General features: G+C 40.4%; 1 protein-coding gene across 2 annotated transcripts in view; it reads right to left on the minus strand.

Annotated features, from left to right (window-relative positions):
- Positions 1-13774, minus strand: part of ANKRD52 (ankyrin repeat domain 52) — a 66677-nt gene that overhangs the window by 22993 nt on the left and 29910 nt on the right. For both annotated transcript variants that reach the window (XM_014060697.2, XM_014060698.2), the window contains exons 7-16: positions 12392-12534; positions 9765-9977; positions 9546-9624; positions 8678-8792; positions 7990-8072; positions 6952-7069; positions 5461-5529; positions 4659-4799; positions 3572-3649; positions 2828-2939 (exon numbers count right to left, since the gene is read on the minus strand). In XM_014060697.2, coding sequence (XP_013916172.1) covers positions 2828-2939; positions 3572-3649; positions 4659-4799; positions 5461-5529; positions 6952-7069; positions 7990-8072; positions 8678-8792; positions 9546-9624; positions 9765-9977; positions 12392-12534 — 1151 coding nt within the window. The remainder of the gene's footprint in view (positions 1-2827; positions 2940-3571; positions 3650-4658; positions 4800-5460; positions 5530-6951; positions 7070-7989; positions 8073-8677; positions 8793-9545; positions 9625-9764; positions 9978-12391; positions 12535-13774) is intronic.

A 13774-nucleotide genomic window follows, 5' to 3' on the forward strand; every position in this document is an offset into this window, starting at 1 on the left:
TAAAAATATTTGTACAATTGAAATCAGAGGTTTTTTTTTCTTCTAGGCATGTTGGATAAGCTGTTGGGGAAAAACGTGACCCGTCAAAAGCGCGGACGACAAAAGCGCGATCGACAAAATCGCGCCTTTGACGTCATCACAGAACGACGAAAAATTCAAATAAAAATTAATAAAAATTAAATTAAAGCAAGCCGATTCACATAAAGGTAAGGGTTAGGTTTAGGGTTAGGTTTAGGGTTAGGGTTAGCTTTAGAGCGTTAGCGTTAGGTTAAGGGTTAGCGTTAGGTTTTTCGTTACTTTAACGGTTAGGTTTAGGGTTAGGTTTAGGGTTAGGTTAAGAGTTAGGTTTAGGGTTAGGTTTGGGGGGCTTAGGGTAACATTTTCGCTTTATTTTTACATTTTTCGAACTTTTTCGTCGCGCTGTGATGACGTCGCAGCGCGCTTTTGTCGAGCGCGATTTTGTCCTACGCGCTTTTGTGGTGGAACCGGGGAAAAACAGGGGACTTCGTTTTTACATATCGTAACAGCAGCGAGACATTTGCATGCATAGGGATGGAAAGATCTACATATTCCCACAATGGAGGAATAAATGTTGGAATTAATGGAAGTGGTGAGGTGACAAAACTAATTATGAAAACATTGTCTAGCTTTGTTTCTACATGAAAACTACTTTTTGCTTGACACCAAAAGAAATGCTATAGTAATTCTGTAATTTGATTATCAGAATTATGATTACAGAAATGGTGTGGTAATATTGAATTTCAGATCAAAAGGTTAATGTACAGGTAGTCCTCAACTTAAAACAGTTTATTTAGTGACCGTTCAAAGTTACAACAGCACTAAAACAACTGTGGCAAGGAAGGTCATAAAATGGGACATAAGTCACTTAACAAATGTTTCACTTAACAGAATTTTGGCCTCAGTGGTTTTAAGTCAAGGACTACCTGTATTCTATATTTATAATTGTATTAAAGAAAGTTGGGATTCCCCCCCCCCCCATTTTCTTTCAGGGAGGCTCTCCATTTATCCCTTATACTTTGCTCTTCCCTATCTTTTTATCCTAAATTTTATATTTAAAAAAATATTTTTATTCTTTGTAGAAATTTAATAAAGTACAATTTTAAAAAAAGGCAAAGAAAACACAAGCTATTTCAGATGAGAGAAAAGAAGAATTAAATATATTTCTTATATTTCTTAGGATGCAAAAGTATGAAGAATGCTTTAGTGGCTTAACAAGCATCTTATGAAGTACTAATAATGTTACTAATTTTATAATGCTGGGAGCAAGTAAAGACAGAGAGTATCGAATAAGCATACAAATTCTATATAAATAAAAATGTAATGGTTGTTTGTTCAAAATCGCTAATCTCCGAAAGTGCTTCACCGATTGCTTTGAAATTTTGACACAATGTTGCATTCGAATACGCAAATGTTTTATATACGTATATTACATAGATGTCACACCTGTGACAGGTAAAAACATGATTTTTTGTAAAAAATACTTTTTTGAAAACCAGCGCCATCTGGTGGACGTAAAAGCAACACACGCAATACTAAATATTTCATGATTCCATTTTAAGGTTTCCAGCGCCATCTGGTGGGTGTAAAAGCAACACACGCTATACTAAATATTTCATGATTCCATTTCAATGTTTCCAATTGTATTGTTATATTGAATTTTCATAGATTTTGATTTATTTTCATTTTGATTTAATTATTTCATGTGACATTGCGTTGGAATTGAGCTGTGTCATTTACCATAGCATTCATTTAGTGAGTATAGTATGTTCAGAACCGTTCGGCCTCTCTCCAGCTTCGTCCCGATGTCCCTTTATATGTGTGGCTGGGCTGCGGCCGCATCCTTTCCCCTTTCCGCCTCTCCTCTGATGAGCTTCGGCCATTTCCACCAAGGGGAGCTGAAGCCCTTCAGCCCCCCACCTTTCCCTCCCGCTGGGCCTTTGCTGTCTGCAGTGGGGCGCTACCTGCACCATCCCTCGGCTGCATACTCCTGCCCTTAAGCCGGCCTACCCCCGGCCAGCCCAGCAGAGCTCCAGAGGAGGCGGAGCGTCTCCTCAGCCCGGCCGGCTGCGCGTGCTCTCCATCTCCTTCCTCACACCGAGCCAGCTACCGCCTCGCCAAGGCGGCTCTGACGGGGTGGCAGCAGCGGTGTCAGCCTGAGGGGCAGCGGGGCTGGGGCGGCCCCTGGGTACCTAGTGAGGTGGCACACCGAGGACTTCTCCTCCTCCGAGATCCTGGATGTCTCACTCTCCCGCGCCACCGACTTGGGGGAGCCCGAGTGCAGCTCCTCCGAGGAGATGCTCGACAATTTCCCCGGCGCCATCTCCCCCAACCAGCCTTGCCCGGCCCAGCATCCCTGAGTCCTGACCAACGGCAGCACCCACCCGCCACCCCACTAGGCCCAGACTGGGCCACAGCAACGCGTGGCTGGGTACAGAAAGTAGTATAACAATGAAGGAACAGAAATGTATGCAGAAACACATCTAAAATGAAGACCAAGAAGAGCAATAAAATACACAGCAGTGTATACATCTTTGTATTTAAAGCATAGATATAATGCTTTATCTGGAAACTGGGGGGAAAGGAGTCTATCTGCAGTCTTGGAGATTACTGTCTAGCTCATGAGAGTTTATTTAGCCACCCAAATTCTGTATCTCACCCTTACTTGTTTCTAATCTGGCCATTTCCTAATGCCCTCCAAGAAATGAACCATATAATAGTCATCAACAAAGAAAACTATGACCCTTTCAAGTGTCCACAGACGTTTCCTCTCACTTTTAAAGTCCAATTGTCCAAGCTTCAGACTTACCAACTCAAGGTTCTGTCGGTTGCCATAGGCAGCTGCGTAATGGACAGCAGTGTATCCCTGTTTGTCTCGGAGAGAGGGGTCAGCACCATTATCCAATAAGAACTCTAAACAACTGGAATAAATATAATTCAATGAACCCAAGCATTAGATGCATATAAAAATTATAAAAATTCTGTGGAAATCCAGATTTGGTTATGGTCACTAAATCATAAAACCAGTTCACATAAACCACAGTAAAGAAGATACAGAAGCTCCTTCCATGTAGTAGGGAGATATACAGCTTAACAGCACCAAAAAAGTAGCTGTAGTCCATAGGAAGCTCCCAGAAAAGAAACTTGTATCATTTCCACGCCACATATAAAACGCAAATGATTTCCTGTTTCATAGCAAATTAATACTTGGGCATTTAACAAAAATCCATTGAAGAGAAAATTGAGGTGTGTGTGCACACCAATCGAGCATTTATTTTTAGTTATTTATTTATTTTTATATTTATTTAAAAGAATCCCTTTAGGGTTGTTTTGTAAGCTGAGGCAGGAAAAGCAAAAGAACATCTGAAGAGTTCATTTTCTACCCCTGTTTAACGCAAGCTGAATGCTGAACAATATGAGTTACTTTAATGGAATCTCGAGAAGATGCATGTTCTCTAAAATATCAACTGGGTTACATTAAAAGTAGTGTGGAGAAAAAAGATAGCCAAGTTTATTCAAGGGATAACAAAGAGTGTTCGGATGAGCTACTCACAAGATGGCCTCCTTCAGTCGTGACTCTTTCAGTGGCTCTTCATCAGTGTCATGGCTGTTTCCTGAATGAGTCTCAGCTCTGCAAGAGCAGAAAACTAGATTAGTTTTGCCAATATACAGCAGACAAAGAATGTGTGTACATATTATGTACATAGTATATAAACATTATCCCACTGGTGGACAACTGATTGTCTCAAGAAGCCTCGTGAGAAACTGGGACTGTTGTGGAGGGCCACCACCCTGCTGCTGCCGCTGCCCCGCCCTATCGACCCCTCTACTGCACCTATACCCCGCCCCAGCCATAGCAGGCTGGATTATGGCTGCTTGCAGGCTGGATGTGGTTCATGGATCGTAAATGCCCAGGTCTATATTATCCAGTAAAACTCTGCATTTTAGAATCTTATTTACAAAAATTATTTTATAATAATCACATATGATAATTTGTTAAAAAGGGAACATGTACTAAATCAGGACTGATGGCAACAACAGTTTAATGGATTATTAAACTGCACACTCCACATAGATGAATCTCACCAAAAATTAACAGTTACCCAAATGAGATTAAACTAAATCCCAGGCAATGAGACAGAGCTTATCATTGGCTTCTGCCTTCCTTACAATACAGGGGGGAAAGGCTTATAGACATTAAAGTAATGTATTCACTCCAAGAAACACCGTGATAATCAAAGCTGATCTTTCTTTGAATCAGTGTATCATAAAAGCAGGAAGCCTAGTCACAACAGCTTCAAACCCATTATATTTTTAAGCAGCAGTAATTTAGAGCTTGTTTTAGAGATGTCAGAGTTTAGAGATCTGAACATATGAACAAGTGAGACTAAAGGCATTACACTTCAAGACAGATAGAAAACTGAAGACGTACTTTTATCCTAAATAGCTCAGTAAGAATGGAGACACTGATTCTTTGATTCAGTGTTTCTTAGGAAGAGCTTTTGTGCTGAATTGTTTCCCCAATCTTATTTTCAGGTGCCAGGAAACTAAATAAGATCCATGGAAGGATGATTCTCTGATGAAAAAATTGAAACCAATTGTACCCAACTAAGTCATACTCTTTCTTTCTTTTTTCCTACCTCCTGTAAGTGTCTGAAGCAGCAGCATAATGTAAGGGGGTGCAGCCTTTACAGTCAGCTTCATTAATACTGGCTCCGGCAGTGACTAATGTCACCGTACACTGATAGCTGCCATTTGCAGCTGCATAGTGCAAAGGAGTCCTGGATTTTAAAAAAAAAAAGGAGAAGGAAAGTAAGTTTCAGACAATGTTCCTATGTGATATATAAGAAGGTTACACCAGTTCATCAACTCAATGGCAAGTTCATGTAGCAAACTGATCGGGATTAAAAGGCCACGGGGCCAGACTGAAGCAGCTACTCAGCCAAGTCTAGTCAAGTAATATATTGAAGGAATAAGAAGTGTGAATCCTCTTTGTCGTTTTTAAAACTGCTCTGATACAAAAAAAGCACTGCTCAATTGTAGTTTCATTCTCAAAGCAACCTTTAATGATTATTCTACGAAATGCTAATTTAACAGATCCAGAATTCAGTCTATGAGACGAGAGGGGCTTAAATTCCAGTCCTGCCACCTTTAAAGCAGATATTGCATCCCAGAACTGCTACCACTGAGTTACATCAGCAAACTGAAAAGCGACATACAATGAAATATTGCCCAAATTCAACTACCCAACTCCCAAAAGCAGAGCATTGAGGATCAGCCAGGTAGAAAAATACATGCAAGTGAGCGCCTCAATCTCGGTAGTATTTTAACAGAACCATTTATACCTCTAAATCCATTCTCAAGGAGGCCCAGCATGTGGCTTTTAATCTTGGACATTTCTTTCTCACCCAAGGTCTCAAAGATACAGTGTTCTATATTTACCTTCCAAACTTATCTCTCCTCCTCAAGTCAGCTCCGCTGCTCAACAGCAAGTTAAGACATTCAACATTCCTGCAGAGAAGCCAAAGGGTAAAGAATATATCTCTGAATAACATTGTGGGTTTCTTTTCCAGATGAAAGAACAGGCTGAGAATCTGTCTCAGTTCCAAACGTAGAACGTTAACCCAACAGATGCCCTCCTTGTACCAGTGATGCCCAGTCTAGAAGGGAAAGGTGGGGATGGAGAAAGATGCCAGCTTTATTTCTGTTCTGACCTAGGCTTCCCAAGACCATGTCGCAAGCTCCTTGTCCCAACAAAAAACCCTTTTATTAATTTGCTGTGAATTCTGCTCATTCACATCCAGTAAAGTCTTTTGAGGGAGGATTTACACAGACCTTATCTGGCTTGGAAAGCTGACAGGCCAATATCTGCAAAACTTGGCAAAGAGTCTCGGAGAGTCACGAACCAATTAAGCAAACTAATTGTCTCCTGCATCTCCACTCCTTTTGCTCCTCTTTTATTTCCTCTGGGAGGGGCCATTCATCGTCCACCTATGGTCTTACTCCCAAGTCAACCCCTGTTTTTTAACTGTTCTTTTCGTCTAGCAACTCTAAGTATCTGCACACTGGGAACAGGCTCCAGCTGTTCGTCTGCCTCACTGATGTCAGACTCCAACAGCAGCTGATGACTGTCAGACAGCCCTGGCCCCCTCTCTGCCTCCAACACAGAGCCCTCATCAGAGTCTTCCCCAGACTGGCCCATGTTCCTCCTCAACCTCTTCACTGTCCAAATCTGCTGCCAGCTCCACTGGCCTCTGGCAGGCCACAACTATTTCTTAGTCTTTTACTGCATGATGCAGTAACAGCGGAAGATGATGTGGCATGGAGAAATCAACCTACCTCTGCAAAAGGCAATGCTGTATTAATTAATATTAATTAAGATTAGCCTAATATTTGCTTTGATCAGAGAATTGTCTCCACCTGACTACAGTAGTATTCCAAGAACTGGTTATTCTCCAAGCCTATTTTTCTCCAACTGGACAGAAGTGGTCAACTGCATACAGATATTACTTGATGGTCATAAAACTGGTCACCCATGTGACAGACCCAATTTTACAACCTTTTTTTTTTTTTGCAGTTGTTAAGCCAACCAAATGTTTGCTGTAGATTGGTTTTGCAGAAAATGTTGTAATTGGTAATGTTTCTGTGAGATGCTGCAAACAGCCATGAATGTGAGCCGGTGGTCAAGTGGCTGAAGTGAGGTCATGTGATGGGGAACGCAGCGGTCAGAACTTTGAAACTGGGTCTTAAGTACCCCTCTGGGGAAGTTTGTCATAAGTCTAAGTGGTGGCTAATCAACCAGTCGTTAAGTCAAGGACTACCTGAAATTTAACTGTCCTTTCTCTTAATCTAAAGATAATAAGATTGGGAATCTTTCTTTCAGAGTTATCCCAAGGAATGTCTTGCCACATTAAGAGTAAATGAATTGCTCACCCTCCGGAAGCAGCAGCATGGAGGCAGGTCCTCCCGAGGTTATCTGGCGTATTGATATCAAAGCCTGCAGACAGCACATGCTCGTTGCTGAGTGAGGAGACAATGCTGTACAACTGACCTGAGAATCAGAAGAAAGTGAAGGGTGACTGGGAAATGGGATTAATTTACCATGACTCTGTGGCAGATACCATGGAAATTATGATTCTGGGATTTACTGAAATTATCAACCAACCAACCTCTTCTACATAGAGGAAAACCACACTTCATGGGTACATATTATGCTAGTCCCTTTGGGGATAGAAAAATGTAAAACAGAAAGCATAGAGAGGTATAATAAGCTAAAAAAAATCTTCAGTGTAAAAAAAAAGTATCCTAAAAGAAAGGTTGTGTTGATTTTAATCAGTGCCAAATGAAATAGATAAAAGTGATTTGTTTATGTGGAGAAAATAAATGAGGATTGAATAAAAAAACAGAAATAGATTGAGAGGAAGAGGAAGATGGAAAAAAATCTGGTTGGATAGAATTTATGAGATCATCATAACCTACAGGGTTGGTAGAAATTAGATCATTTATATTTCCTTTTCTTATCTCCTACATTACATCTGACCCTTAAATGATAAATTATACGCTGGACTGTAAAAAGTATCAAGCTAGGATAAAAAAGTGAATATCGTTTAATGCCTATTTATACTTAATTTTAATTATTAATTTTAATAAATGCAGTTAACTATGTACTTATTAATTTACCCCTTCCATCATATGAAACACTACAAATTTGGATGCAATTTTGACTAGGGATTTTGCTGGTCATTTGCCAAAGCTAGAGACCCTGTGGCAGCCTTGAAGCCACAGGCTTACACCTTGAATTTAGATTCTTTCTTAAAATTCTTCACATTTGCCAACTACTAGGTAATATGTTCAGACAATTCCTCTATTTTTCTAAGCATTCACACAGTTGGCTTGCTCTGAATTCAGCCACGTGTACAAAATCAACTGTTTCCTTATGAACCCACTCCCCCAGTCCAACAGAAAACTTACCTGAGGAAAGTAGCTTACGACAACAGTCTGAGAATCCAAAGAGAACAGCTAAGTGCAGAGGGAACATGTCATGGATCCCACGCCTGAAAGAATAAAAGATCAAAACATGATAGTACACAAGGCCAAGGCTGCAAACAGGGCAGGAACAAAGTGATCTCCACCCCCACATGGGCACACTGACTTCATTTAGAGCTTTGGTGGCGCAGTGGTCAGAGTGCAATATTATAGGCTAATTCTACCAGCTGCCAGCAGTTCGACCCTGACCATTTCAAGGTTGACTCAGCTCTCCATTTTTCCAAGGTTGGTAAAATAAGGACTGAGATTGTTGGGGACCATATGCCGACTCTGTAAACTGCTTAGAGAGGGCTGCAAAGCATTGTGAAGCAGTATATGTCTAAGTGCTATTGCTATTTACAACTTGCATATCCTCAATTCTAAACTACCCTCATCCTTAACTATATGCTGGTATACTCTACTGTCAGTCAGTCACTGCTCTACTACAGAGTCCAATAATGACACATTTCAACCTGGTCGTGGTTAACTAGCAGAGTACACACTTGGCTGAACATTACTTTAAGCCAAGTGTGGTTTATTCTGCCCTGACAATTCTAATCAGTTAGGAGGGAAATAAATCAGAGTTCTAGATCTGTGACCTTAACATTAATTCGGATGAGAAATATGCCCTCACCTTGCAGTGTCAGCACCATTCGTCATCAAAGTACTAATTAGCAGCTCGTGGCCATATCTAGCAGCAACGTGAAGGGGGGTATTGCCATATTTATCAGCGCAGTCAATCTCACTGCCTGAGAAACAAACAGATTGCATCAATATTTTCTCTTCAAATCCCTCAGAGGCAACAGGTGACTCCACTATAGCCACCAAGAGATGAGAATGTACGATATAGAACAGGGTTATGAGATTTGTTTTTACATGGGGCTACATGAGAAACTGGATCTGCTGTGGAGGGCTGCCATCCTGTCGCTGCCCTTGCCCCACCGCCCTGCCCCCCGATGCTGCCAACACCTCTCTCTCTCTCTCTCTCTCTCTCACACACACACACACACACACCATTGTCTCCTGCTGGATTGGACCACCCATGGGCCGGATGTGGTGCACAGCCCATAAAATGCCCAGGTCTGATACAAAACTATTGACCAAGTCATAAGAGTTGGAAGTGATCATAGAGGTCATCTAATCCAACCCTCTGTTCAGTGCAGGATCCACAGAGAGTAACTGTTTAATCACTTTACATATATTTCCCTTTGTGCCTAACTTTCAGAACAATCAAAAGAAATTAATTTGGAGGAAATCAAAGTTGCTGTAATTCGAAATGACAAAAACAAAATACTGAAAGTAACAAATACAAGTAAGTTCGAATACCTGCAGGAACTGGTAACTTTGTTAAGGCAATGAGTGTCAACAAATAAACAACTGAAATCTTGAATAGGATCCCCAAAAATTACATGATGCCTCAGTCTTGTAAGATCTCAGCCTGAGAAAACAATACTGTAAAATATTAGGATGGTTTCCTTAACAGGAAATAACTGACAACTTACCATTTTGTATAAGAATCTGAGAGCGTGTAAACCGTCCATGAATGGCAGCCATGTGCAAAGGACTCTTCCCTTCTTTACTCTGCAAACATCAAAGCTTTAGTCAGCCAACAACAAGGAGGTCCATTTGCTTTTAATCCTACACTGCTGCCCCAAGAATACTTAAGTCATTTTCATTTTTCCCGTGGCTCTATTTATTCAATGCAGCACCTCTGGCCATACCTGAAAGTTCACATCAGCTCCATTATTGACAAGAAGTTCCAGGCACAGGGCTCCGTTGGTGGAGACGGCAGCAAAGTGCAGGGGGGTAAAGCCCTTTTCATTGGGCTGATTGACATTGGCGCCGTAGTTGACCAGTTCATTCGCCACGGCATCCTGGCCCATGTAACAGGCAATGTGAAGTGCAGTGTTGCCAAAGGAATTTGGTTCATCAATCTGTAAGAAAAGACAGGAAGGTAGCATTCGAATAGGCTGAGATCATGTTGAGCACAGGGTTTGGCCAAAGGGGATAAAAGTTCATATGCTATTGCTGTCTGACAGCCCAACCAGTTATATTCAAGCACATCTTCTCTCCAAAAAATCTTAACAGATTAACAGAGTTGGAAGGGACCTTATAGGTCATCTAGTCCAACCCCCTGCCCAAGCAGGAGACCCTACATCATTTGTGACAAACGGCAGTCCAATCTCTTCTTAAAAGCTTCCAGTGATGAAGCTCCTGAAGGCAAGCTGTTCTATTGGTTGATTGTTCTCAATGTCAGAAAAAAAATCCTTATTTCCAGGTTGAATCTCTCCTTGTTCAGTTTCCATCCATTATTCCTTGTCTGGCCTTCAGGTGCTTTGGAAAATAGCTTGACCCCCTCCTCTCTGTGGCAGCCTCTCAAATATTGGAACACAGCTATCATGTCTCCCCTGGTCCTTCTCTTCACTATACTAGCCATGCCCACTTCCTGTAACCTTTCTTTCCCTCTTTTTAGGAGATAAGTTGATAAGACAGGCTATCTTATCTTGGCAATAAACCAACCAAAAAATGTTACAGTTATGTTAAAGATTGCATTACAGAACTGCCCGGATCATGATTTACAAGAAAATACAATGGTCCAAGACAGCAGCTGTTCAGCTACAAACTGAGAGCTCTTTATCCAAGCAAAGGCAAGAGATGTTTCATAGCATTCCTCTTTTTATTCTTATCACAAGGGGATCATAAAGAAAAACATTTATTTTTGAACATAGTCTGAAGAATGAATAGACGCTATTGCCCTTAATTCTCTAACTTACATAAAATAATAGAGAATTAGTTAGAGATCAAGATTTAGCACAAATTCCTGGCTAGATATATTATTTATTTCTATGGAAATAGCAAGGCTCTTAACTTCCTGGAATTCTCCAGTTTCTTTGGGATTCAAAAATAATAATTCAGAGGCTGCTATTCACGAGCGGTTTTTAGTTCTCACTAGATGATAACCCGGCATTCTCCGGGTATTTATTTATAGGGGGAAAATGTCCGGATCAAACGTAATTTCTAATGTTGGATTTCCCCCCCACTCCATTAACAGAGGGAGCCCTCTTGTGGAGTACTGGAAAGCCATTACCATGGCAACTCCAGTGCACTGTACAGTAGAAGCCATTTTACAGCAGTACAGTAGAAGCCATTTTAAGGCACAACAGGCTGTATCTTAACAAAACACACACTCTGAAGGGTGTTAGGGGTGTCTTACCCCCCCCCCCCAAGTACTTTTTTCCAGAGAGTAAGCCATCTGTGTACCAAGTTTGATTGAAATCGCTCAAGGTGTTCCAGAGTTATGCTGGAACATATACACGCACAATCATATATACATATATACATACATACATACATACACACACACACACACACACACATGTGCATATATATTTTATACATATACACTGTCACTTTCTCCCAGAGAATGCTTGCCAAAAAAATATTCTGCCATTCCAGATTTTGGTGCTCTCATTTTGCGCAAGTTAGTCTCGTGGTCACCCAGCTCTTTGATGGATTTAACTCTGTTTCCAGTTGTTGCCCAGTTTCCCCCTTGATTTTAAAAGAATAAAGTATTTTTTTTAATCTCCCTCAGAGGAAGGAACTGGGTAAAGAGACTCTGTATATAATCAAGAACCATTAATGGCTAATCCTGCAGCCTACATTCTCAACAACGCCATTAAAAAAATCTGTCTTAATCTTAAATTATATATAGGATTATACTATAAAACTCCCTTGATTTGCATTACTGTATCTGAAAAGCTGTAATACTTACAAAATCTGTATACTGCATCTTAACTTAGACTAAAATATTTGCTGTTGGAAGCTACTCTCAATTTTTAACCACTACAGGTAGCATTTGGGACAGGAAATTGCTATTGCTAAGAGATGCAGTTGTGAAGCACAACATCATATGACCGTGTCACCTAGCGACAAGAACCTGGGTTGCAATAGTTCAGCAAGGAGCTCATGTGACTGCAACTTCCTGCCACCTTTCTTATTGACTTTGTTCACGGAAGGCTAGCAGAGAATGCCAGAAATTGTGCTCACATGATTACAGAGACAGTGTGACAGCCAGAATTCCCCAAGACACATTATAAGGGCCCCTTGTTCAGCATGATTGCAAGTCACTGAATGAGCTGTAGTAACCCAAGGACTATCAGTTACTTAAAACAAACAGCATACAAAATTGACTCATGAGCTGAATCTAAACTCACATATGTTTCATTACAGTAAACCTAATTTGCCAGACATTATATACGTGCACATCTGAAGGGAACAAGCCTGAAAAGAGGATAGGCACACTACAGAGCAACCCAGCGTGCACTAAAACTGGTACTATCACACTTGCCTCAACTCCAAGCCTCAGCAGATGTTTCACAACTTCAATCTGGCCGCTGGCTGCTGCTGTGTGTAGCAGTGTGTAACCCTTTTTGTCCTTGCACGTGATGTCAGCTCCACGGGCTACCAGTAGCTTCAACACTTCCAAATGCCCTAAGAAAAGACAATGCAGAAGACTGAAACCGTTCAAATGCTTCCACGCTATAGCAAATGGGCTTAAAATAGTATAGATAAGAAAAGAGTCTGAAAGGATTACTCAAATCTTATGTATATATGAATGATCATATATTTTTGCAAGGTTTGGGAATTCCATTTTTCATATGTGGAGCATGATACAGAATGCAGTAGAGGCAAGATTCAAATTTTGAATGCCAAATACATTATTATAAAATTATTCAAGCAGGATAGAATAGAAGATGAGTAGCATGCAAGCATGTAAATTCTCTCCCCCCAACAAGATTCTGCTTTAGCATGAATTTCGGCTATCCTATTAATCACAGTGCAACATTAAATGAGGATCAATAATACTTGGGGTTAAAACTTAATTAGTTTAATGGCAACAATATTCAAATTATTTAATTGGTGGAGGGAGTAAAGATCCCACCCTGAAGAGTAGCAACATGTTTTCCAGCAGCCCAATGACTCTCTTAACCAAGACAAGAATTTAAGCAGCATTAACCTTTCTGGAAACAACTTAACACTGTGGTCCAACTTTAGCATCCTGCATTTAATATGTTTACAGCATTGATATTTCACCATCTTTTGATTTATTCCACATAAAAGATATTGGTTAGCTTTAAAGGATCTATAATTCTTTTATAGATCTGCTGTTTTATTGTTTTAAAAGTTGTACGTGTGTGGAAATGTATAATTTCAGTGTGTGTGTGTCTGTATGTGTGCATATGAGGAAATACTTATTAAGTTCAATGTTACTTTGCACAGTCAGTAGAGCTACTCCCACTCAGACTGACTAACTAGAAAATGTAGTTTTCCCAAGGCCAAGTGGATTAATTTAGTTCCAGTCGACTGCATTCATCATGCAAATTAGATTTTGTCTATTGCACAAAGTACACACATCTGTTACAGTCCTTTGTTACTATGTTTTTGCTTTCTGACCATCAATTCCATCCAACCAAATACTGGTAGTTGAGAGTTCAAAAAGATGTCATGATCAAAAGTTTGCAAGTGTAACATTTAAGAAGTAAGTGTGCTGGTTTACTCTGTCCTAGATTGTGACCTGAAAACCTGATGTTTTCTGCTCAAAATGCAGAAGCCATTGGCAGCCTCGTATATGAAATAAATACACAGCTGAAAAGAGAATATCCTTGTTTAAAGAATATTTTTAAAGAATATGCTTTATTGTGTACCCAGTTTATTCATCCGTTGAATTTAA

Source organism: Thamnophis sirtalis, unplaced genomic scaffold, assembly GCF_051295495.1.
Source record: "Thamnophis sirtalis isolate CommonGarterSnake01/CBP01778 unplaced genomic scaffold, rThaSir2_p1.2 scaffold_3, whole genome shotgun sequence".
In the NCBI taxonomy this organism is placed as follows: domain Eukaryota; kingdom Metazoa; phylum Chordata; class Lepidosauria; order Squamata; family Natricidae; genus Thamnophis; species Thamnophis sirtalis.